We start from the raw sequence: 24114 nt of genomic DNA on the forward strand, positions 1-24114 counted from the left end.
AAAAAACAAGCTTCAGTATTTAAGGTATGTGAAGAACTGACTCATTGGAAAAGACCCTGATGCTGCGAAAGACTGAAGGCAGGAGGAGAAGGGCCAACAGAGGATGAGGTGGCTGGATGGCATCACCGACTCAATGGACTGAGTTTGAGCAAGCTCTGGGAGGTGGTGATGGACAGGGAAGCCTGGCCTGCTGCAGTCCATGGGGTTGCAAAGAGTTAAGACACTAGTGAGTGACCGAACTGACTGCACTGAGTATTTAAGGAGATAAGCTTCAGAATCTGAAACCAATGCAGGTATAAACTCTTCTTCAGATATGAAAATCACGTCTGGATTATTATTGTTCCACTTAAACAAGACATCTGCATTACTGCCTTGATGATGACATTATGTACATTTTATGGAAGCTTACTAAAATGGACTAGCTCATTAACCCTTCAACAGCATTTAACAGAAGACTCTATCCTAAAGACTAGCTGATAAAGGGAACAGAAACCATCTCCTAAGAGCTTACAATTTATTCCTGTCCCAACTATCTATCACTTTCTTACAGAAAAAGTAATGTACTTTCCCTTACTCCCATTAGGATGACCTATCAAAGACGGGGAAAAACCGGAAATAAGTATTGACGAAGATGTGAAGAAACTGTAACCCTTGTCCACTGCTGATGGGTTGTAAAATGGTACGACTGTTATGGAAAACAGTATGGTTGTCCTTCAAAACACTGAACATAAAATTACGATTCAGTAATTCCAGCATCAAAAGCAGGATCCTGAAGAGATATTTGCATGCCTGTGTGCCAAAAGGTAGAGGCAGCCCAGGTGTCCTCTGACAGATGAATGAATAAGCAAAATGTATACACACAATGCAAAACTGCTCAGCCTTAAAAAGGAAATCCCATCACACACTACTACATGGATAAGCCTTGAGCACAATAATTACGTTCAGTGAAATCACGCAGTCACAAAAGGACAAGTACTGTACGGTTCCACTCAGGTGAGCAGCAGTAAGCAGAGTGGTGGCTGCCGGGGCTGGACGGGGACTCTGAGAAGCTGCTGCTCAGTGGGTGCTGAGTCGTCAAGTTACACGAAGAAAAGTTCTGGAGACCTGTTTCACAACAACGTGATACACTTGACCATCTCTGTGTGCAATTAAGTATTACCTTGGTAAATTTTGTGTTTTTATCACAATAAAAAGAAGTAATGTACCTTCTTATCTTGAGAAAATATCTGATATAAACAGCAGTATCCATGTACTCGTGTACCCACAGGCAGTCAAGAGAACATCCTAGACTATCAACAAAGGGTTTGCAAAGGATGCATGACTTACCCTCCCACAGCTGAAGACTCTGTGGGGCAACAGAAGGCCAGATGACAAGATTGTTGGCTTCAAAGAGAGGGTTGGTGAACTTACTCAGTTCACTGGGCCGGTTGACCCAGGACCATAGAGACATCGTTTTCTGCTGCAGCTTCAACTTACATCTGATCAAGAAAGAAAACTGCAGTTAAACCAATTAATGTATGACAACCACTATTAAATGCTCCTTCTAACAGGACCATTTCTTTTCTCTGTACATTGGAAGGCAGAACACAAGATTTTTACCAGAGGAACAAAATGTTGTTAAACTGAAATATCTGTCAGCATTTTTAACTGTCAACAATTACCTAAATTGAAGAAACAGAAAATCTCAGCAGACCTATAACAAGTAAATAAATCTGATTCCATATTGGATCTGTTTCTTTTAATTTTTGTATTCTAGTCCTTTTGCTATAAGTTTTATCACTAAAAGGATGCTGCTTATAGCTTGAGGTATACATAATGGCCCATCTCTGGGAACCCTGCCTCCATGTCTGAATGCTAAGCTAAAATATATTTGTTTTGCTCACAGGAAACATCCTTACCAGGCACACCAAAGAATGGCTGCAGGAAAGAAGTTAACACATCCCCTCCCAAATCTGGCTGGACCCAGGAAACATTTCAACCAACTTACTTTTTTTAACTTTACCTCCTTAGCTCCTCCCCTTCTTTGTTTTATAAAAGTACCTAGCATCCAAACCTCGGCAAGACACTTCTTCGGGACACTAATACACCATCTTCCTGATCTGTTGGCTTTCCTAATAAAGTTGCTATTCTTTGCCCTGACAACTTGTCTCAATTTATTGACCTGTGGTGTGACAAGCAGTGCAGTAAGACATTTCAACTTGAACAAGTTAATCCTATCTCAACTCCATACTATCATCAAAGAGAACACTCAGCAAATACCCTTGGAATACAGAGCAGTATAAAATATAAACACACCAATTAGTCAAACTGATTACGTGAATCCTGTGGCTGCAGTTAACTATAGCCAAAACACAATGAGAAAACTATGGTGACAGAATTTTCTAGAGCAAATAGTTCTAAATTTTTCCCTACAAGAATCTATAAGAAAATCTAATGTTGAAATATTTGCCAACTCAGCTTTAAAGTTAAAAAAAAAGAAAAACGTATTGCTTGAATTTTCAACTGGTAAAGATTCAGTGATTCCATTCCTTTGTGAAGACTGTTAATTGTTTACATTTATTATTCAACTACACGATGCCAACTACCAGTCAAGAGACAAATCCTGTCTCTCACCCAGAGGAAGCCCTTGGATTGTATCCAAATGAGAAGATGACCAGTTAAGCATCTTTTAATGATCATTCTGATATGAATCTTCTAATCAAACCTATACACTTGATGGCTTCTGGGTGATGAAGTGAGACTGGCTCTCTGGGCCTGAGGACAGTTTCTTGGTGTAAGAGACACAATTGAGAACAGGAACAGGAAGGCCTGGTGACCAACTGGCTGGGTGTCCCTGGACAATCATTAACTTCTCTGGATATTACCTTTCTACTCTGTAAAACTGCATGGAAGGTAGAATTAGATTATACGTTTAAGCTTCTTACAGGTGTCAGGTACTGTTCTTATAAAGGGAAAGTAACATTTTAATGGTTGCTTAATTTACTCAAAGCTTTTTAATCAGTATATGGACTCATTTTAATCTAACAGAACAAAATCTAGGATATGCTCTCATCTAGCATGTGACAGGCTCATAATAAACATGTAGCATCTGGACTGGACTCATACAGAAGGACTCTCAGTAATACTAATGGTAACCACCAACATCTTTTAAATATTGATAACGTTAACATAGAAGCAAATCCTCATCTCTTTTAGGAAATAACCAAAACAACTGAAAATGGCCCCCAAATGAGCAATGTACCCACCTTTCACTTTCATTGTTGCCCAGAAATGTTCCAAACTGTGAGGCGTAAGCATGCTCAAAGAGCATGATGAGGAAATTCTCATTAAATTCAAAAGAACAAGGGAACTGACGAAGTATCTGCCACACACAGTCCAAGAAGAGAAGAAACACGGGTGACTCCCACTTCTGCTTGCTATTGCAGTAGGCTGACTGTGCGCAACGCTGCTGGAACGGGTGACCAGCCTAAGAGAAAAGGTGGAAACGCGGCAGTCACATCCTGGTGAGACCACATTATGGCACGTTATTAACAATTTCACACAGTTGCAACAAAACTACTACATAGAACATCATATAATTTGGGTGACTGATCTTTAGTGACTTCTTAGTTTAAGACAATCTTCAATTAAGGAAAACGACAAGATTTCCAAATATCGGGCTGACCAAAAAGTTTGGAATAACTCGAACTTATTGGCCATCCCAGAACTTAACAAGGCTACACAGTTAGCCCTAAGATCTGTGGTTGTTCTTGGAATATCATTTCCTTCTCCAGGGGGTCTTCCCGACCCAGGGATCAAACCTGGATCTCCCGCATTGTAGGCAGACGCTTTACCATCCGTACCACCAGGGAAGTCCAGTAATAATAAACATAATATAAATCTTACTAGGTTGTGAAATCTGGAGCAAATTGCAAGAATGTTTTTTAAGTTCTGCAGGTACAAAACAAAGGTCAGCTCTCCCCTTCTATCCAGCCAGAGTGCTGTAGCCGGGAGTAAGCTCCATTAGCCTCACCACTACATGGAGATAAATATGGGGTTCTCATAGACAGATTTCATCAGGTCACTCCTGATATTAATAAGGCTTCAGAAAACTAAGATCATGGCATCTGGTCCCATCACTTCATGGCAAATAGATGGGGAAACAGTGGAAACTGTGACATACTTTATTTTGAGGGGCTCCAAAATTACTGCAGATGGTAACTGCAGCCATGAAATTAAAAGATGCTTGCTCCTTGGAAGAAAAGTTATAACCAACCTAGACAGCTTGACAAAAAGTAGAGACATTACTTTGCCAACAAAGGTCCATCTAGTCAAAGCTATGGTTTTCTCAGTAGTCATGTATGTCGAAGAATTGATGCTTTTGAACTGTGGTGTTGGAGAAGACTCTTGAGAGTCCCTTGGACTGCAAGGAGATCCAACCAGTCCATCCTAAAGGAAATCAGTCCTGAATATTCATTGAAAGAACTGATGGTGAAGGTGAAACTCCAATAATTTGGTCCCCTGATGCAAAGAACTGACTCATTTGAAAAGACCCTGATGCTGGGAAAGATTGAAGGCAGGCGGAGAAGGGGACGAAAGAGGATGAGATGGTTGGATGGCATCACCGACTCAATGGACATGAGTTTGAGTAAACTCCGGCAGTTGGCAATGGACAGGGAGGCCTAGTGTGCTGCAGTCCATGGGGTCGCAAAGAGTCGGACACAACTGAGCAACTGAACTGAACTGAACATATGAAAAGGAGTTACTGTCATGAAGACATCTGTAGGAATACTTTTATATTAGAGACAAAGCTCTCCTTAGTTTCCTTCTCCTCACCAAAAGAACTGAAGAGTCTGCCATCTACTGACCAAAGGAAATTTTCAAATCATTTGGCTCTCCGGCCTACCCAGAACCTGAGTACTGACGTTATCCCCACAATCACATCCTTCTAGGTATTTCACACACTTGTTTTATCTTTGGATCTTTAATGGGCAACCCACTCCAATATTCTTTCCTGGGAAATCCTGTAGATAGGGAAGCCTGGCAAGTGGGCTACAGTCCATGGGATCACAAAGTCGGACACGGCTGAGCACACACACAAATCATACACATTTGTTTGCTATGCTCACAAGGAATGTAGCTGCATAAGATCACCAAATACTTAGGATAGTCCAACTGAGAGATAAAGGACCACTGTCAGAGTGGGTAGATGTGGTAAACATAACAGCATTAACACATAATAAATAAGAATTCTAACTGGAAGGGCTAGAAGAGAGAGAATTCTACTTTCAAGTTATATCTAAACATTTGCTTTCAGTCACAATTATATATTAAGGTGACACCGTGCACAAACATTTGAATTAATCTCTAGCTTGGAGGATTTCCATCTATTTTATGAGACCTTTATCTTAGCTGCCCTTCAGCATTTCATAGGCCAGCACTGTGCTGTGTCCAAGGAGTAAACAGCTGAACTTGGCAAGGGTCTCTGAACTCAAAGAAGTCACTATATTTGGGTCTAGTTCGGGAAACAAAGTGTGACAACAATGAGATCAATTTTATCTGTGGAGGAAGTTAAGGTCCCAAAGACTTCATGAAAGCGACACTGCGCTGGATCTTACAGGATGAGAAGGACTTCAGCCTGGCTGGGGAAGAAGTCAGGATGGAGCCAGGTGAGAAGACAAAGCGCTGAAGCACGTGCTTCCTACTTAGAAGTCCCCACTCCTCCTCACATGCTTGTTTGTGTCTTTTACCTCTAACAAGACTAAGCTCTGTGAGACAAGACCGTGCTTTACACTCTGTGTTTCCCTGTAGGTAACAACAGCCAACTAACGAGCATTTGTTAGGGGAATAAAGTGCCAAATGAACAAGACAAGCAAAGAGGGAGACAAAAATAGAGAGGCAGTAAAGACTGCAGACATTTACTAAGAGGAAGATAGATGAACTGTCCCCCAGAAAAGTAAACATCTGAATCAATCAAAATTTCATATATCCATTCCCACAAACCAGGATCAAACACCAATTATGAGCAGTTAGCTTTTCTCACCTGCAGCCACTCTCTTTCTATTAAGGCCTCAAAGCCACGGATGGTCCTGCTTCTTGGTTCCAAGATGATCTGGGCCAGGGAGGTAACCTGGAGTGTGGAATCAGTTCCTTCTGTTCCATGGATCAGTATGGATGCTCCTTCCCTGTAAGGAAAATCCAGGGAACAAATGGGACAATCCCAACACTGTCAACTGACTGTGAATAACAAACATTTCCTGAGGGTAACAGTTGAAAGCCTTTGCATTCCGTTCTGTCTGGCATCAGATCTAAAGAAAGTACATGAAGAGCTTCCCTTGGGGAAAACACGGAAGTATGGGAAGTCCCAGATCTCGTAGGACAAGAACTCTCTGAGACTTCTTCTCATTATTTTTCAGTTTAAGAAAATAGAAATTGTTAGATTCACAACTTAAGGATTTGTATAGAAAAAAATAGGTCGTTTAGCACTTAAAAAATCTGTGTCATGGATGACATGCGTATGTACATGGTTCACATTAATTTAACGACATTAACAATTAAATGCCAGCCTCTTCACATACACTTCACAGATGCTGAATGGCACTGACTATCTTATAAAATAATGTGACCATAAGATGGGCTTCCCGGGTGGTTCGGTGGTAAAGAATCTGCCTGCCAAGGAAGGAGATGCAGGTTTGATCTTGGGTCGGGAAGATTCCTGGAGAAGGGAATGGCGACCCACCCCAACATTCTTGCCTGGGAAATCCCACGGACAGAGGACTCTGGCATGCTACAGAGTCCATGGGATTGCAAAGGATTGGACATGACTTTAGCGACTAGACGACGACAACGTACAGAACAGACACAAATGGTAACCCAATACGTAAGCACACGTCTGGAAGGAAGCAAGTCTAGCTGGCAGGAGCTCCCCACTCCAGAACCCTGACACTCACTCACCTGTCGAGACACTGCGCAGCCAGACAGGCAGCTGTCAGAACCTCTTTGATGTGCGTCAGCCAGTTGGAGGCCTCCAATTTACTGAGCCATCGGTCCATGTTCTGTGTTTGGTCATTACAAGCTTCCACGAGTCTGATTAAGCTATCCTGAAGAATGTGATACCTTTGAGAGATAAGCAAAAGTAAGTAAGAAGAAAAAAAGGTAACAGAAGATAGAACAATGATGGAAGAAACCAAATATAATACTCAGCCTCGAATATATCCAAGAGGAAGACCAGCTCAAAATACTCTAAAAACATTTACCTTGCTATGTAATAACTTATAGGGTTAAGGGTTGTAAAACTAATATTTAAAGTTCTCTGACTGTACTTTGTGACCAGTTACGAACAGTGCCCCTGATGTCTGCACCCTACTCCCACGGGCTCACTCTGGACACCTATACTGTCAGCAGAGAACCCAGGGCCAGCTCAGACCGCATTATTTCATTACTTCCAACTCCCACCCCCTCGCCCTCCCAGAAGCAATTAAAAACCATTAACTGCAAGCATAAATGAGATGATACAGGTGGAGGGAACAAGGTGTGGAAGTTAAGTGGGTATGGGGGAAATTAAATGTCCAAGTATTTTTGACTTAAGAAAATGTAGTTGTCTGTAGCATCTCTTTTCAGTAAGTTTGGTGACCACTGATCTAAAGCAAAGGAGATCTCATGGTGATGAAATTTCAGAGCTAAGAGAGAAAAAAATGCTATTTGATTAAAACTCATTTGTGAGCATCTACCATGAGTTTTCTGCTTATCTTACAAAACACGAGATACCCAGCCAATTTTTGACTCTAACTAATATGAAGGTTCCTTTGAAAACCTGTGATCTTCCAACAGCTAAGGGCTCACCCACTCTAATTAGCTTCAAATAAGAGTCCATTACTGTCTCCTGAATCTTTTACCTCTCAATGGACTTGTGAATCCGCCTCCACTGGGGATAATGAGCTTCTTGCTCAAAGCCGCCTCCTTTGGCTCTAGCCTGCTGAGCTACATTTAGAGGTCGAGTATCAATGATGTAGCCACGCTTTCCTGCCCTGAGGGTAGCATTTATCAGTTTCTCATCTTCTTTGCACCGTCTCCCATTTGTGCCAGTGAGTGGCTGACCACTTCGCATAATAACCTACAAGGACAACAGAGTCTAAAATTTAGTAGTAGCTGCTTTGAAAGTTTCAGAAAACAGAAATGAATTAAGCTAGATTAAGAATGTCTCAAAAAACAATTGTGTGTCATTTCAGAGATGAATTCGATCCTGAAACAAAGAAATATTTCTATATATTTAACAACAGTTTAAAAAGAGTAAAACAAAAATAAGACTTGGCATTCTTACATGATTTTTCTTCCCACTGTCTCAAAATACTTTCACATAATATAGTTTCTCTTTAAGATCAAATATTATAGTTCATTTAATCAGTGAATTAATCATCCAGTAGATCGAGGCCTGCAATTAAGACAATAATAATGGCCTAGACACCAGGAAACTTTTGCTTCAGCTACGTAAACTTGGGGTTGGCAGATTTTATCAAGAATTATAAAGAGAAAAGGAACCAGTGGTAAAATTTAAAAGGTTATACACTATTATTCTTGCTTTGGGAATCATTTTCAATGTCTTGAAAGCTACTTATTATCTATTCTTTATTCTCCAGTGGCTCTCTTTCAATATTCCAGGACTTAACCACTCATCTTCAAAGACCAACAACTATATACTGGGTTGGTCAGAAAGTTCCTTTGGGTTTTTCTGTTAGATCTTACTTATTTGATACTTTTCTCAAGAAAGCAACATCTATTATACTGATCTCTTCCCTGGTGAATGGTCTGGAATTATTTTAATCTCATCCCATAATATATACTGTTATCTTAACTACTTTGAAATTTAACATAATCAAGGAAGGTCATCCAGAATGGCGAACTCTCAGACGGTACTTACCATGTAATTGAACAATAATATATTTTGTATGAGTTGTTAAAATGCTTTATGGTGAACCCTAGTGAAGAGAAATACTTCTCGGTAAGCAAGGTAGGTGACCTAATTTTTAAAAATCTCTTTATCCTAAATATCTACAATTCAGGGGAAAAAGGAAAATAGCTATAACTTATTCACTAATTTACTACTGGATGCAAAATGAGAAGCAGAGTTTACTGACTGAGAGAAAACATGAGGAGAAAAATAAATTTAGAAAATATTTAGGAAGTGAATACACAATGAACACCTGCCTATTCAATGCCTGACTCCTGTTTTTACTAAAGTTATGACTAATGATATGTGTCACTCGTCTCCCTTTTGAAAATAAAAATGTCTGCTCAATTTACCTCACCCAGGGAAAGCTGGTGAGAATAACTAAAGGACTCCCCGGTAGTCCAGTGGCTAGGACTCTTGAGCGTCCACTGCACAGGATGCAGATTCAATCCCTGGTTGGGAGAACGGAGACCCCACGGGCAGCAAGGCACAGCCGGGGGTGTGGAACAAACGTGTCATACCATCATTCCAGTCAGAGAAATTTATTTTCTACCAAGGAGTGTCATTTTCAGTATCAGATAACATTGGTTCCCTGTGTCCTGAGTCCTGAAGATAAACCTGCCTGGGCTTTTCTAAGGCTAAGCAGCATTATGGAAAGAATTCAGTCTCATCCTGATCACAGAAAACATTCTACTCCGGATTCCCGAAAGTTTAAACAAAAGTAAAATTCCTGGCAGGAGAGACTAATCATTTCAATGAACAGGTACACAGAAAAGGTGAACAGTTCTAAGAATCTCAAACCAAATCTTCCAGTCGACCATGGAGCAGTGTTCACTTACCATTCCATTCTTTTTATGATAGTAACTGAGAACTGGGAAGCGGCCTCCATGGCGAAATGTGGCTACCTTCCGAAGGGCATCATCGTCAATGGCTTTGGGCACTGTGACAGCTGGTGGGTAAGAGGGGCACACAGCAAATTCCTGATTGACATAGCTTAGCCTCCATTCACTGATCTGAAAGACACAAAATACTTTCAAGCTAAGCAGGTATCTCAATCTCACAAAGTAATCTAAAAACTTTTATTAAAGGAGCTTAGAGATTCATTTTCATACAATGAAGACACCATCTCACAGTTTAATAGGAGGACACCTAGCCCTTCCTTAAATACTTTCAGAAAGCCGAGCTTCATTCTTCAGAGCCAGCTTCTTACAGTGCTAGGTATCACTAGCTCCCAAAAAGTTCTTCCATCACTAGCTCCTAAAAAGTTCTTCCTCATGTTGAGTAACATTTATTTTTCTGTAACTTCGATTTTTTTTTAACCATGATTTCAGTGTAAGTTCCCTACTTCACAAGGCAGCCAATGGAATGTATGAAAGATAGCTGATTCTCCTTTAGTTTTCTATTATCCAAATTAAATATATTAATTATATTCATGAACATCATCTCATTCATTCTTGTCTGGGTACCAATGGTACCCTTAAAGTATAGCAACAGGAACTACAGTAACTAAAGCAACAACTCCAGATAATGCTTACCCAGAACAGAATAGTGCTACTATCTACATCAAATCCCTTGCTCATTTCTGCTGTTTAACAAAGGAGAAAAAATGAGGAAAGACTGTTAACATCATTCTTCAAGCAATAACAGCTTAATACTAAGAAAGATTATACTTATGAGTCAGTGAAATAATTTCAAACTCAGCAAGCTAAGGATCAAAAGTACACAATATAAAACTATCAAATGACAACTTATTTCTAACATGAAAAATGAAAACCCCTTAAAGACTGTAAAAAGCTTTTGTGCATGAAAATTTTGATATTTTCCTGTACGTCAGAGCTGGCCTAACATACTGGCCACGGGCTGTAGCACCAGGACGATGAGCCAAAGCGTGTTTAATATACTGTGCTCCTGGTCCTGCTCAGCTGTGTCTGGCTCTCTACAGCCCTGTGGGGTTCTGCCGGCCAAGGCCCTCTGTCCATGGAACGGAGGAACCTGTCAAGAGTGGGTGCTTCCTACTCCAGGGGATCCTTCCAACTCTGGGATTGAACTTGAGTCTTCTATGTCCCCTGCACTGCAGATGGATTCTTTACCACTGAGTCACTGAGGAAGCCCCTTGATATACTGTAAATGTATTTGAAAAAACCTTTTAGAAGATGCAGTATCATTTTTAATTAAATTTTTTCACTGTTCAAACTTATGCACATTATTAATTTAAAAGATACTTTCTAAAAGATTCAATTATTTTTTTTTTTTAAAAAAGATGTATCCCTAGTTTCTAGAAAGTTCTTCCTCATATTGAGGAAAATTTATTGCTCAGTAACTTCCTCTATTTTTTTTTTAACCATGATTTCAGTACAAGTTCCCTATTTCACATAGCAGCCTATGGAATATATGAAAGACAGCTGATTCTCCTTTAGTTTTCTATTATCCAAATTAAATTTATTAATTATTCTCATTCACTCTGGTCTGGGTATCATTTACTTTGTTAATGGTACTCTTAAAGTATAGCAACAGAAGACTGCAACTCCAGATAATACTTAACCAGAAGAGAATAATGCCACTATCTCCATCAAATCCCTTGCTCATTTCTGTTATTTAAAAAAGGAGAAAAAACGAGGAAAGACTGTTAACATCATTCTTAAAGCAATACAGCTTAATACTAAGAAAATATTCTGCTAATCTATCATCTAAGTCTCCTTCCCCAGAGTAACCATTTTCAACTCTTAGATTTTTATTAATTTTGAGTGTTTTTTACTATTAGAGATTACTTACTGGTTTCCTACTCTAGAGAAGGCTATGGTTCTTCACTGACCTGCAATACCACTTGTGTCAAATATTCTATTAAGTTTCCACACACGTTGGGGGTCTGTATTCTGTCCCACAGGTCTAGCTGCAGTGAGTCTCTGGCTTTTAGAATAAGCTTGGCATTTAGTAGGCCAAGTCTCCTATATCCTCTTCCCTCCTTCTTGTTCTTCAAGAGAATCTTGGTTTCCCTTGACCCTTTGCCCCTTTAATGTAACTTTTTATCAAATTCCATGTAAAATCCCACTGGGGTTTTAATACGATGGCACTGACTGTATAGACTGATTTAGAAACAATGACATCTTTATAATATCTAATTTCCTTGTCTATGGGCATAGTATCCCTCCACTTTTAAATCTTTCTTAATTTTTTTCAATAAAGTTATAAAATTCTCTCAATAAACATCTTGCATATCTTTTCCTAGGAACCTAATATTTTTAATGCATTTTAGTTGCATGTCTTCAAATTTGTGTATGGTGTAGAGAAATGCATACAATCTCAAGATTCTTTCAGTTTCCTATGTACAGAAACATATAATCAACAACTAATAGCAATTTTGTTTCTTTCATTTCAATGCGTATACCTTTTAATTTACCTTCTTGACTTCCTCAGCTAGGCATAGTGATGGTGGGCAAATCTCTGTCTCACTCTAGAACTTAGAGGGAATAATGAAAGATTTGCTTTTTGTATGTTTTTACTTTTGTAGTTACCCTTTATTAGATTAAATAAATTCCCTTCAAATTCAAATCTGCTAAGAGCTTTTATCATGAACAGATGCTTAATTTAGTCAAACTGTTTTTTCTCTTCTAATTTTGATTTACCATATATGTAATTTGTCTTTTCTCTTTGGTTAATTTTGTGATATCTCTTTGCCTTACTGTTCAATAGCAGAACTCAATATGTCTTAAGATTTCCTTTTCATTATCCCATGTGGTGTTTGCTGGGATACCTTAATCTAAGGCTTTGTGACTTTCTGATGTTGAAGATGGTAGTCTCCACTATCATCTATTTCAATATTGCCTTTCTTAACAACTTCTCTATTATCTTCTTCAATTTCCATTTACTAAATATTAAACCTTCTCCCTTTACCAACCATGCATGCATCTCACCTCTCTATCATTTTTTCCATCTTCCTTCTTTCTCTGTCCTGTTTGAGTATCTATATTCCAAATCACTAGATTCTCATTTTTAGTTATCCCTAATCAGCTACTTAACCTTTACATCAAGTTATTCTTTTCTCTTCTTTTAAATCAACTTTACTGAGATTTTACTATTTATATGAAAAAAAAACTAGATTCATTTAGAGTACACAATTTCATGACTCTTGACAGCTGTACCCACCCACAAACCACCACCACAATCACAATAAACATTTCAATCATCTTTCACAAAAATTCCTAGTACATTTTTACAGCCTATACCTCTCCATCCACACCCGATACTAGGAATCACCAACCTGCTGTCATTCACTTTTAGTGTTATACCTAAGAAATCTTTGCCTAGTCAGGGGTCATAAAGATTTTCTCCTGTACTTTCTTCAAGAAGTTTTACACCTTTAGCTCTTATGTTTTGGTCTATATTTTTAGTTATTTTTTGTGAAATAAAGGTTTAGATCTATCTTTTTTACATCCAATTGTTCCAATGCCATTAGTTGAAAAAACTATCCTTTATCTCGAGAGTTGTCTAAGCACCTTCGGCAAAAACTGATCACAGATCCAAGAGTTCTTTTTTAAACCTTCTATTCTGTTCCATGTATCACCATATCTATCCTTATGCCAATATACCACATTTTCTTGATTACTGCAGCCTGATAGTAAGTTTTGTAAATAGTTAAGATTTTTCTTCCCCCAAAGCTGTTGTGGCTATTCTAGTAACTCTGCAGTTCCATAAAAATTTCAGGATAATTTTGACAATTTCCACAAAGACACCTACTGGAATTTTGATAGGAAGTTGCGCTGAATCAATAAATCAGCTTGGAGAGAATTAGCAAACTACACTTACTGAGAGATAGCAAACTACACTCCACAACCCGAATCCAGTCCCCTGCTTGTATTGTAAATGCAGGCATACCTTGGAGACAGTGCAGGCTTGGTTCCTGACCACTGCAATGAAGTAAATAGTTCCCTCAAGCGAGTCACACATTTTTTGCTTTCCCAATGCCTATATAAGTTATGTTTAAACTATACTATAGTTTATTAAGTTTGAAACAGCATTATGTCTTTAAAAATTAAAATGTACTTATCTTAATTTTAAATATTTTATTGCTAAAAAATGCTAACCATTATCTGAGCCTTTAGTGAGTCGTAATCTCTCTGCTGGTGAAGGATTCAAAATATTGAGAATTACCAAAATGCAAGAGAGATATGAAGTGACCAAAAGCTGTTGGAAAAAATGACACTTTAAGACTTGCTCAACATAGGATTGCCACAAACATGCAATCTGTGAACAAAATGCAATATCTAGGAAATACAATAAGATGCAACACAATAATTCAGGCATTCCTATAAAATACCTTTGGAACACAGCACCACTCATTCACTGATGTATTATGTTTTCATGATACAAAAGAGTGGAGTTAACTGCAACAAAGACTTCATGCCCCACAAAGCCTAATGTATTTACTGCTGGGTCCCTTACATAACTCAGTCCACTATTAACCATACTGTCTTTCAATCCATGAACATGTATCTCCATTTATTTAGATGTCCTCTAACTTCTCTCAGCACTGTTTTGTGTTTCTCAGTGTACAGACCCTGCCCTTTTGCTAATTTTCTCACTAAGTACTCTATTCACTTTAAGATGGTGCTGTGCGGTGCTGAGCCGCTCAGTCGTGTCACTAATTGGTTTCTGAACACTGACACCAAGCAATCTTGCTAAACTTACTAGTTCTGGTTATTTTATTGATTTCTGATCTTATTTTTTTATTATTTCATTCTTTCAAGTTACTTTGCTCATTTTTTCCCCTAGTTTCTTAAGCTGGAGCTTAAGTTGGTGAATTTATTAGACCTTTTTTCCTATTTTACACAAGTGCTTTAACATCGTGTCTCTCTAAACACTGCTTTAGCTGTAGTCTACAAATTCTAATATTATCATTCAGCTAAAAATATTTCCTAATTTCCATTCTGATTTACAGGCTATTTACAAGTATTTCCTTTAACCTAGAAATACTCTAGGTATTCCTCAATACATTGTGTGTTAGTCTCTCAGTTCCAACTCTGTGACCCCACGGACTGTAGCCCGCCAGGCTCCTCTGTCCACGGAATTCTCCAGGCAAGAATACTGAAGTGGGTTGCCATTCCCTTCTCCAGAGATCTTCCCAACCCAGGATCTAACCCGGGTCTCCTGCACTGCAGGCAGATTCTTTTACCATCTGAGCCCCCAGTGCTAACTGATCTCTAATATCATTCCTCTGTGCTCAGAGATTATATTCTGTGTGGTTTCAATCCTTTGAAATTTATTTAACAGCCCCGCATATGCTCTCTCTCGGATAATACCATGTGCTCTTGCATACTGTTTATTCTGCAGAAGTCGGGAGTAGTATTCAATGAATATCAGATAGTGCTGTTCAGATTCTCTTCCTACCCATTTTGTTGTTTTGTTTTAGTCTAGTTGTTCTGTTACTTGCTGAGACGGCAGTTTAAACAATCTACTATGACCACAGAACTTACTTTATTTTCATCAGTTTAGGCTATAAAAATATATATCATTATATTGTCCTGATCAATTTTATCATTATGGAATGATCTCTTTATTTCATAATATTCTGTGTCTTGAAATTTTTCATTTTAATCTGAAATTAATAAAGCAACTTCTTCTTTATACTCATTATTTTCATGGCAAATTTTCTCCACCCATATATTTTCAATCTGTCTCTTTATATTATAAATGCATCTCTTCCAAAAAACTGCAGAGGGAGAATACTCCCAAATTCATTCTACAAAGCCACCTGATACCAAAACCAGAGAAAAGAGAAAATTACAAGCCAAAATCACTGATGAACACAGATGCAAAAATCTTCAACAAAATACTAGCAAACCAAACCCAACAACACATTAAAAGGATTATACACCATGATTAAGTGGGATTTATCCTAGGGATGCAAGGATTCTTCAATATATGCCAATCAAACAATGTGTTACACCATATTAACAAACAGAAGAATAAAAACCACATGGTCATCCCAACAGATGCAGAAAAGTCTTTCAACAAAATTCAATACCCATTTATTATTAAAAAAAAAAAAAAGTCTTCAGAAAGTGAGCATAGAGAGACCTACGTCAACATAATAAAGGCCATATATGACAAACCCACAACAAATATTATTCTCAACGGTGAAAACTGAAAGCATTTCCTCTAAGATCAGGAACAAGACAAGTGTGTCCACTCTCACCACTGTTTTTCAACATAGTCTTGGAAAGTCCTAGCCACAGCAATCAGAGAAGAAAAATAAAAGGAATAAAAACTGGAAAAGAACAAGCAAACTGTCACTGTTTGCAGAAGACATGACACTATACATATAAAATCCTAAAGAGGCCACCAGAAAACTACTAGAGCTAAGCAATGAATTTAGTAAAGTTGCAGGATATAAAATTAATGCATAAAAAGCTCTTGCATTCCTATACACTATAAAAGAGCAGAAACAATAAAAGATCAGAAAGAGAAATTAAGGAAATAATTCCATTTAACATTGCAACAAAAAGAATAAAATACCCAGGAATAACCTACCTAAGGAGACAAAACACCCATATGCAGAGAACTATAAGATATTAATGAAAGAAATCAAAGATGACACAAACAGATACATACCATGTTCTTAGACGGAAAGAATCAATATTTTTAAAATGACTCTACTACCCAAAGCAATCTAAAGATTCATTGCAATTCCTATCAAGTTACTAATGGCATTTTTCACAGAACTAGAATAGAAACTTTTACAATTTGTATGGAAACACAAAAGACCCTGAATAGCCAAAGCAATCCTGAGAAAGAAAAACAGAGCTGGAGGAATGGGGCTTCCTGACATCAGTCTATACTACAAAGTTATAGTCATCAACAGGGTATGGTCCGGGCACAAAACCAGAAATATAAACCAATGGAACTCCAGGGACAGAAAGCCCAGAGATAAACCCACGTGCATCTGGTCACCTGACTGATGACAAAGGAGGCAAGAATATACAATGGAGAAAAAACAGACTCTTCAAAAAGTGGTGCTGGAAAAATTGGACAGCTACATGTAAAAGAATGAAATTAGAACACTATCTAGTACCATTCACAAAAATAAACTCAAAATGGATCAAAGACCTTAATGTAAGGCCAGACACTATAAAATTCTTAAAGGAAAATACAGGCACAACACTCTCTGACATAATTTGCAGCAGTATCTTTTTGGATTCATCTCTTACGGTAATGAAAATAAAAACAAAAGTAAACAAATGGGACCTAGTGAAACTTGGAAGTTTTTGCACAGAAAAGGAAACCATAAGCAAGATGAAAAGACAGTCCTCAGAGTAGGAGAAAATATTTGCAAATGCAGCTCAATATAAAAAAAAATAAACAACCCAATCAAAAAATGGGCACAAGACCTAAATAGCTTTCTCCAAAGAAGACATACAGATGGCCAACCAACACATGAAGAGATACTCAACATTACTAATTATCAGAGAAATACAAATCCAAACTACAGTGAGATATTACCTCATACCTATCAGAATGGCCATCATCTATAAATGATGATGAGGATGTGGAGAAAAGGAAACCCTCTTGCACTGTCGCTGGAAATAAAAACTGGTACAGCTGCTATGGAGAACAACATGAAGGTTCCTTAAAAGACTAAAAAAAACTACCATATGACCCAGAAATCCCACTTACTTCTTTCTCTGGTACTTATCCAGAGAAAACCATAATTCAAAAAGAAACATGTAGGATTTCCCTCGTGGTCCGGTGGTGGAGAATCTGCTTACCAATGCAGGGGGCACAGATTTGACCCCTAGCCTGGGAAGACTCCATATGCCACAGGGCAACTAAACCCACGTGCTACATCTACTGAAGCCCCTGTGCCCTGGAGCCTGTGGGCCACAGCAAGAGAAGCACTGCAATGAGACACCCACACACTCCAACTGAAGAGCAGCTGCCACTCACCACGCCTAGAGGAAGCCCACACGCAGCAAGACCCAGCACGGCCAAAATAACTAATGTTAAAAAAAGACACATGTACCCCAATATTCACTGAAGCACTATTTACAACAGCCAGGACACGGAAGCAACCTAAATGTTCATCAACAAAGGAATGGATAAAGAAGATGTGATATGACCCACTCCCTAGAGTAAAGGAAATATAAACAAAAAGAAGCATATGGGACCTAATTAAATTTAAAAGCTTCTGCACAGCAAAAGAAACTATAAACAATGTAAAGAGAGAACCCTCAGAATGGGAGAAAATAATTGCAAACAAAGCAACCAACAAACATTAATCTCTAAAATATACATGCAGCTCAATATGAGAAAAACAAACAACCCAATCAAAAAATAGGCAGATCTAAACAAACATTTCTCTAAAGAAGACATACAGATGGTCAACAAACATGAAAAGATGCTCAACACTGCTCATAATTAGAGAAATGCAAATCAAAACTACAATGAGGTTATCAGCCTTGCACCAATCAGAATGTCCATCATCAAAAAAATCTACAAACTATAAATGCTGGAGATGTGGAGAAGAGGGAACCCTCTGGCACTATCAGTGGAAATGTAAACTGACGCAACCGCTACAGAGAACAGTATGGAAATCCCTTTAAAAACTAGGAGTAAAACTACCATATGACCCAGGAATCCCACTACTGGGCATAAACCCTGAGAAAACCGTAATTCAAGACACATGTACCCCAACATTCACTGCACACAGTTACAGTCACCAGCCACTTAGATGTCCATTGATAGATGAATGGATAAAGACGTTGTGGTACATATATATATATGTGTACACAATGGAATAATAGTCATTAAAAGGAATGAATTTGTGTCAGCTGAAACAAGGTGGATGAACCTAGAGCCTGTTATATGGAAAGAGAAAACAACTGTAGTATGTTAATGTATACACGCGGCATCCAGAAAAATGGCACGGACGCCCTAACCTGCAGGGCGGGAACAGAAACACAGACAGTCTTGTGAACACAGAGGAGGAAGAATGTGGGATGAATCGAGAGAGCAGCACTGACATATACACACCACCACGTGCAAAACCAGCTAATGGGAAGCTGCCACTGACACAGGGAGCCAAGCCCGGCGCTCTGTGACCACCTCAAGAGGGAGGGGATGGATATATACACTTATGCCTGATTTGTGTTGTTGTATAGCAGAAACCAACACAATATTGTAAAGCAATTATCCTCCAATTAACAAAACTTTTTAAGTTAAAAAAAAAGAATGAATGCAAATAAACAAAACTACCATCTTAAAAAAGAAAAGAAAATGTGAGCTGTCTTTGTAACAAAAGGCTCTCTAGAGTTTATAACTAATGGCAAAAGTTATCTAGTTAGGCCCTTCTGAATATAGCCTCCAAATAAAAATAGGACAAGCTGAAAAAAAAAAATGTGGTACATATATACAATGGAATATTACCCAGCTATAAAAAGGAATGAAACCGGGGCATTGGACACTAAGAGGAGAGTGGGGGTAGGATGAACTGGGGGACTGGGATTGACATATATACGCTGCTGACACTATGCAGAAAATAGAGAACCTACCGTGCAGCTCAGGGAGCCTTACCCAGCGCTCCACAGTGACGTAAACAGGAAGGCTGCCCAGAAAAGGGGATGCATGTGCGAGAACAGCTGAAGCCCTTCGCTGTACGGCAGAGACTAACACAACATTGTCAGGAGCCTACACTCTAATAAAAGCTAAAAATAAGAACACAAAACGCATCTCTGTACACAGCATATATTTGGATCTTACTTTTTCTTTTTTTAGCTGCATCAACGGCTTGCAGAATCTCAGTTCTCTGACCAGGGATTGAACCCAGGCCCTCAGCAGTGAAAGCCTGGAATCTTAATTAGGCTACCAGGGAACTCCCTTGCTTTTTTCCTTTAATTCATTCTGACAATCTCTGTGTTTTAATTGGGGTGTTAAGCTCAGTAATACTAAATATTGATATTGCTGGATTTTAGTCAAGCATTTATTTTGTTTGCCCCCCCCCCCCTTTTTTTGCTATTTCTTCTTTCCCACTTTCTTTTAAATTACTTTTTAGAACTGCATTTTAATATATTAACTTTAAATCATATTTCTTAACATTTTTAAGTGATTGCTCAGACCACCTTTCCTGCCTCCTGAGAAATCTGTATACAGGTCAAGAAGCAACAGTTAGAACTGGACATGGAACAACAGGGTGGTTCCAAATTGGGAAAGGAGTACGTCAAGGCTATATGTTGTCACCCTGTTTATTTAACTTATATGCAGAATACATCATGCAAAATGCCACGATGGATGAAGCAGAAGCTGGAATCAGGATTGCTGAGTGAAATATCAATAACCTCAGATATGCAGATGACACCAGCTTTATGGCAGAAAGCGAAGAACAACAAAAGTGCCTCTTGATGAAAGTGAAAAGAGGAGAGTGAAAAAGCTGGCTTAAAAAACTCAACATTCAAAACACAAAGATCATGGCATCCAGTCCCATCACTTCATGGCAAACAGGTGGGGAAACAATGGAAAGAGTGACAGACTTTATTTTCTTGGACTCTAAAATCACTGTAGATGGTGACTGCAGCCATGAAATTAAATGATGCTTGATCCTTGGAAGAAAAGCTATGACCAACCTAGACAGCATATTTAAAAGCAGAGACATTACTTTGCCAACAAAGGTCCGTCTAGTCAAAGCTATGGTTTTTCCAGTGGTCATGTATGGATGTGAGAGTTGGACCATAAAGAAAGCTGAGAATCAGAATTGATGCTCTTGAATTGTGAGAAGATTCTTGAGAGTTCACTGGACTGCAAAAAGATCCAACCAGTCAATCCTAAAGGAAATAAACCCTGAATATTCACCAGAAGGACTGATGCCAAAGCTGAAACTCCAATACTTTGGCCACTGATGTGAAGAGTTGACTCATTGGAAAAGACCCTGATGCTGGGAAAGACTGAAGATAGGAGGAGAAGAAAACGACATAGGATGAGATGGTTGGATCGCAAAGAGTTGGACATGACTGAGCCAATGAACTGAACTGACTCTATGATTACTTTTACCGAACTGAAGTGACAAGGACGATGGTTCTCAACTAGGGGTGATTTTACCTTGAGGGAACATTTGTTAATGAGTAAAGACAATTGGGGGTTGGGGAAGGCCACTGCTGACATCTAGTGGTAGACCAGCGATACTGCCAAACACCCTACAATGCACAGGACAGCTTCTCACAACAAAGAATTATACAGCCCAAAGGTCAACAGTGCCAAGTTTGAGAAACTCTGCTAGGGATTATAATATATACTGTTAACTTAAACATTAGCCCATGTTACATAATATGTAAAAACCCTGAAACTGTATAGGTCTATGTATCCATTCAGCCACCCCACACCCATTTTTAATGACATAGTTTCCATGTGTAACAGGTCTACACACACCATAAACAACACAAAGGCAATGCTATAGTTTTTGTTTTAGTCATACATGTTTTAAAGACATTAAAAAGAAAAAATAGCTTGTTATATTTAATTATACCATTTCCAATATTCCTCAATTATTTTGAATATTCAGGTTTCCCTCTGGTATTATTTCCCTTTAGTCTGAGTAACTTCTTTTAGTATTTCTTATAGTGAAGGTCTCTTAGTGACAAGTTCTTAGTTTCTTTTTATTTGAAAATGTTGTCTCACCTTCTTCCTTGGGAGATATTTTCACCAGATACAGAATTCGGGGTTGATAGGTTTTTTTACCTTTCATCACTTTTTAATAAAAGTTTTGTTGGGACTTCCCTGGTGGTCCAGTGGTTAAGAATCTGCCGTGTGATGACACAGGGGTCAAGGGTTTGATCCCTGGTCAGGGAAGAAGTTGCAGAGTATGTAAGCCGGACCACTGCAACTTCTTAGCCCACATGCTTTGGAGCCCATGCGCCACACCTGGAGAGCCCGTGGACCACAGCGAAAGACTGCACACGATGCAATAACGATCCCGTGTGCCACAGCTAAGACCCGACACAGCTAAATAAATTCTTTAAAAATAAATAAAATCTAAAATATAGAAGTCTTATCATCTAGTCTCCATAAATTCTGATGAATAGTCCATGGTCATCTGAATTATCTCTGTATGTAATGTGTTGATTTTAACTGGCAACTTTCAAGATCTTCATTTGACAATTGCTCTTTGACAATTTGACTATGATGTGCCTAGCATGATTTTTCTCATACTCATCCTGTTTGGGGCTTGCTGAACTTTTTGAACTTATAAAATTGACCAAATTTTTAGCTTCTGAACATGATTTCTTTAAATAATTTTCCTACCTATTGTCTACTCTCTCCTGGATCTGTCATTACACATATACTAGCCATTTTGTTCCACAGGTTTCTGAGGCTCTTTTTTCCACAATTTCTCATCTCCTTTATTTCTCCAAATAATTTCTATTGCTCTAGCTTCAATTTCACTGATTCTGTCCTGTCATCTCCTCTCTGCTATTTAACCAAGTGAATATTTTATTTCAGATATATATTTTCAAAAAATGCTGAGAGGTTCATTTGACTCTTTAGCATTTCTATTTCTCTGTTAAGATTTCCTGTCTTGTCTCTCATTTGAAATATATTTATATATTTATGGAAAATCAAGCAATTTAAACAGCTGCTCTAAAGACCATGAATGATCAAACATTTCAACATCTGAGGCATCTTGGGACTGGCACTAGTTGACCGTCTTTTCTTTTTTTGATACTCTCTTTTTCTTGAGAATGGGTCATAATATCCTGACTCAACTTTGGATTATATCCTATATTCACTGTGAATTTTATGTTGCAGAAAATCTGCATTCCATTAAACACCTTTGAAGAGTGTTTTACAAGGAATTAGCTTGTTCAGACAAACCACAAACTTCGTAACATCTGAGATGCACGGCAACTCAGGTCTTAGTTCTGACTGCCCCCAGTCTGCCCCAAGCAATGGTTCAAGAGTCAGCCAGAGATTCAGGATTACATACAGAGTCAAGGTTCCCCTCTTCTGGCTCTCTGGTTCCCCAAGCCCTTCCCCTGGTTTCTCCCACCAGAGAGAAAGTGGGCTTTCTGTTAGAATGTTAGCTGTCTGGCACCATCAACGCCATCAACTGTGCTGACTTCAGGACGAGGCCCCCGAAAAAGGAAATTTACTCTGCCGTTCACTTCCTCTACGTTTCTCCTCCCCTCCCTCTAAAACACATGGCTTTCTGTTCACTCACCAGAGCTTCAAGTTTCTCTATTTTATTCACAGTTTGTCACTGATATCTGCAGGAGATCTTGTCAGATAGGGGCTACTCAACCATTACCTTATCGTCGTCTTTTCTTTGTATATAATTTCTAAAGTGGTAGACTGGGGAAGTACAGATATATACTGTATATGTGTATTTCAGCAAAGTATCTGAAATACTATTTTATTATATCCTATAATAAAAGTATATTAAAAGGGGAGGAACTCTTACAGATCATTTGTCCAACACTTTGATTTTGTAGACGTGGAAACAAAGTCCCAGAAAGTCAAGTAGTCAACATTAATATATGGGATGCAATGTAATAATTTGAGAGATAGTTTGAGTACTCTGTCTTCTCAATACCACGTATCTCTTTTGGATATAACACAGAAGTAGGGACTGGCTAATACTATTCAGAAAGCTTTTTAGATGATCAAAAAACCTTCCTCAGGGAATACTGATGAAGTGATATATGTCTACCTGGTGGAGGATTTCAGTGATATATAGAAAGACTTACCATACCTTTGTCCTGTCCTGCATAAATGCACACATTTCTGTATTTATTGACTTGACAAATATCTAGTGCTTGCAAACCATGTACTAAGAATGCAGCAGGGAACAAGAATGACATGGTTCCCAGCTTCCTAAAGTTTGTATTCTAGCAGCTTGTATTCTAGCTCAGGAGGCAGTAAACAATGAAAAGAAGCTTTCACACTGGTGACCCCCCTCCTACTTGAAACTTACTCTTCCCTTGGCTTTTTCCTCCACTCGTCTTTACATGGTTAATCCTTGGCCCCTACTGACATTAGGTGTTTTCCCTCAGTAATCTCAACTTCTGCCTATGATTCTTACAACATACACAATGTATACACTGACGACTCTCAATTTTTCATTTTTAACACAGATCTCTCAAGCTCTAAACTATCTCTTACATATATTCAATGATGCACATTTGCCATCAAATTTGCCATCTTCAAAA

The 24114-nt window shown here is 38.6% G+C and overlaps 1 protein-coding gene across 2 annotated transcripts in view; it reads right to left on the minus strand.

Annotated features, from left to right (window-relative positions):
- Positions 1-24114, minus strand: part of MTMR9 (myotubularin related protein 9) — a 112532-nt gene that overhangs the window by 7080 nt on the left and 81338 nt on the right. For both annotated transcript variants that reach the window (XM_061132863.1, XM_061132862.1), the window contains exons 4-9: positions 9766-9939; positions 7875-8092; positions 6934-7095; positions 6023-6164; positions 3246-3466; positions 1327-1478 (exon numbers count right to left, since the gene is read on the minus strand). In XM_061132863.1, coding sequence (XP_060988846.1) covers positions 1327-1478; positions 3246-3466; positions 6023-6164; positions 6934-7095; positions 7875-8092; positions 9766-9939 — 1069 coding nt within the window. The remainder of the gene's footprint in view (positions 1-1326; positions 1479-3245; positions 3467-6022; positions 6165-6933; positions 7096-7874; positions 8093-9765; positions 9940-24114) is intronic.

Source organism: Dama dama, chromosome 29 (assembly GCF_033118175.1).
Source record: "Dama dama isolate Ldn47 chromosome 29, ASM3311817v1, whole genome shotgun sequence".
Lineage (NCBI taxonomy): Eukaryota > Metazoa > Chordata > Mammalia > Artiodactyla > Cervidae > Dama > Dama dama.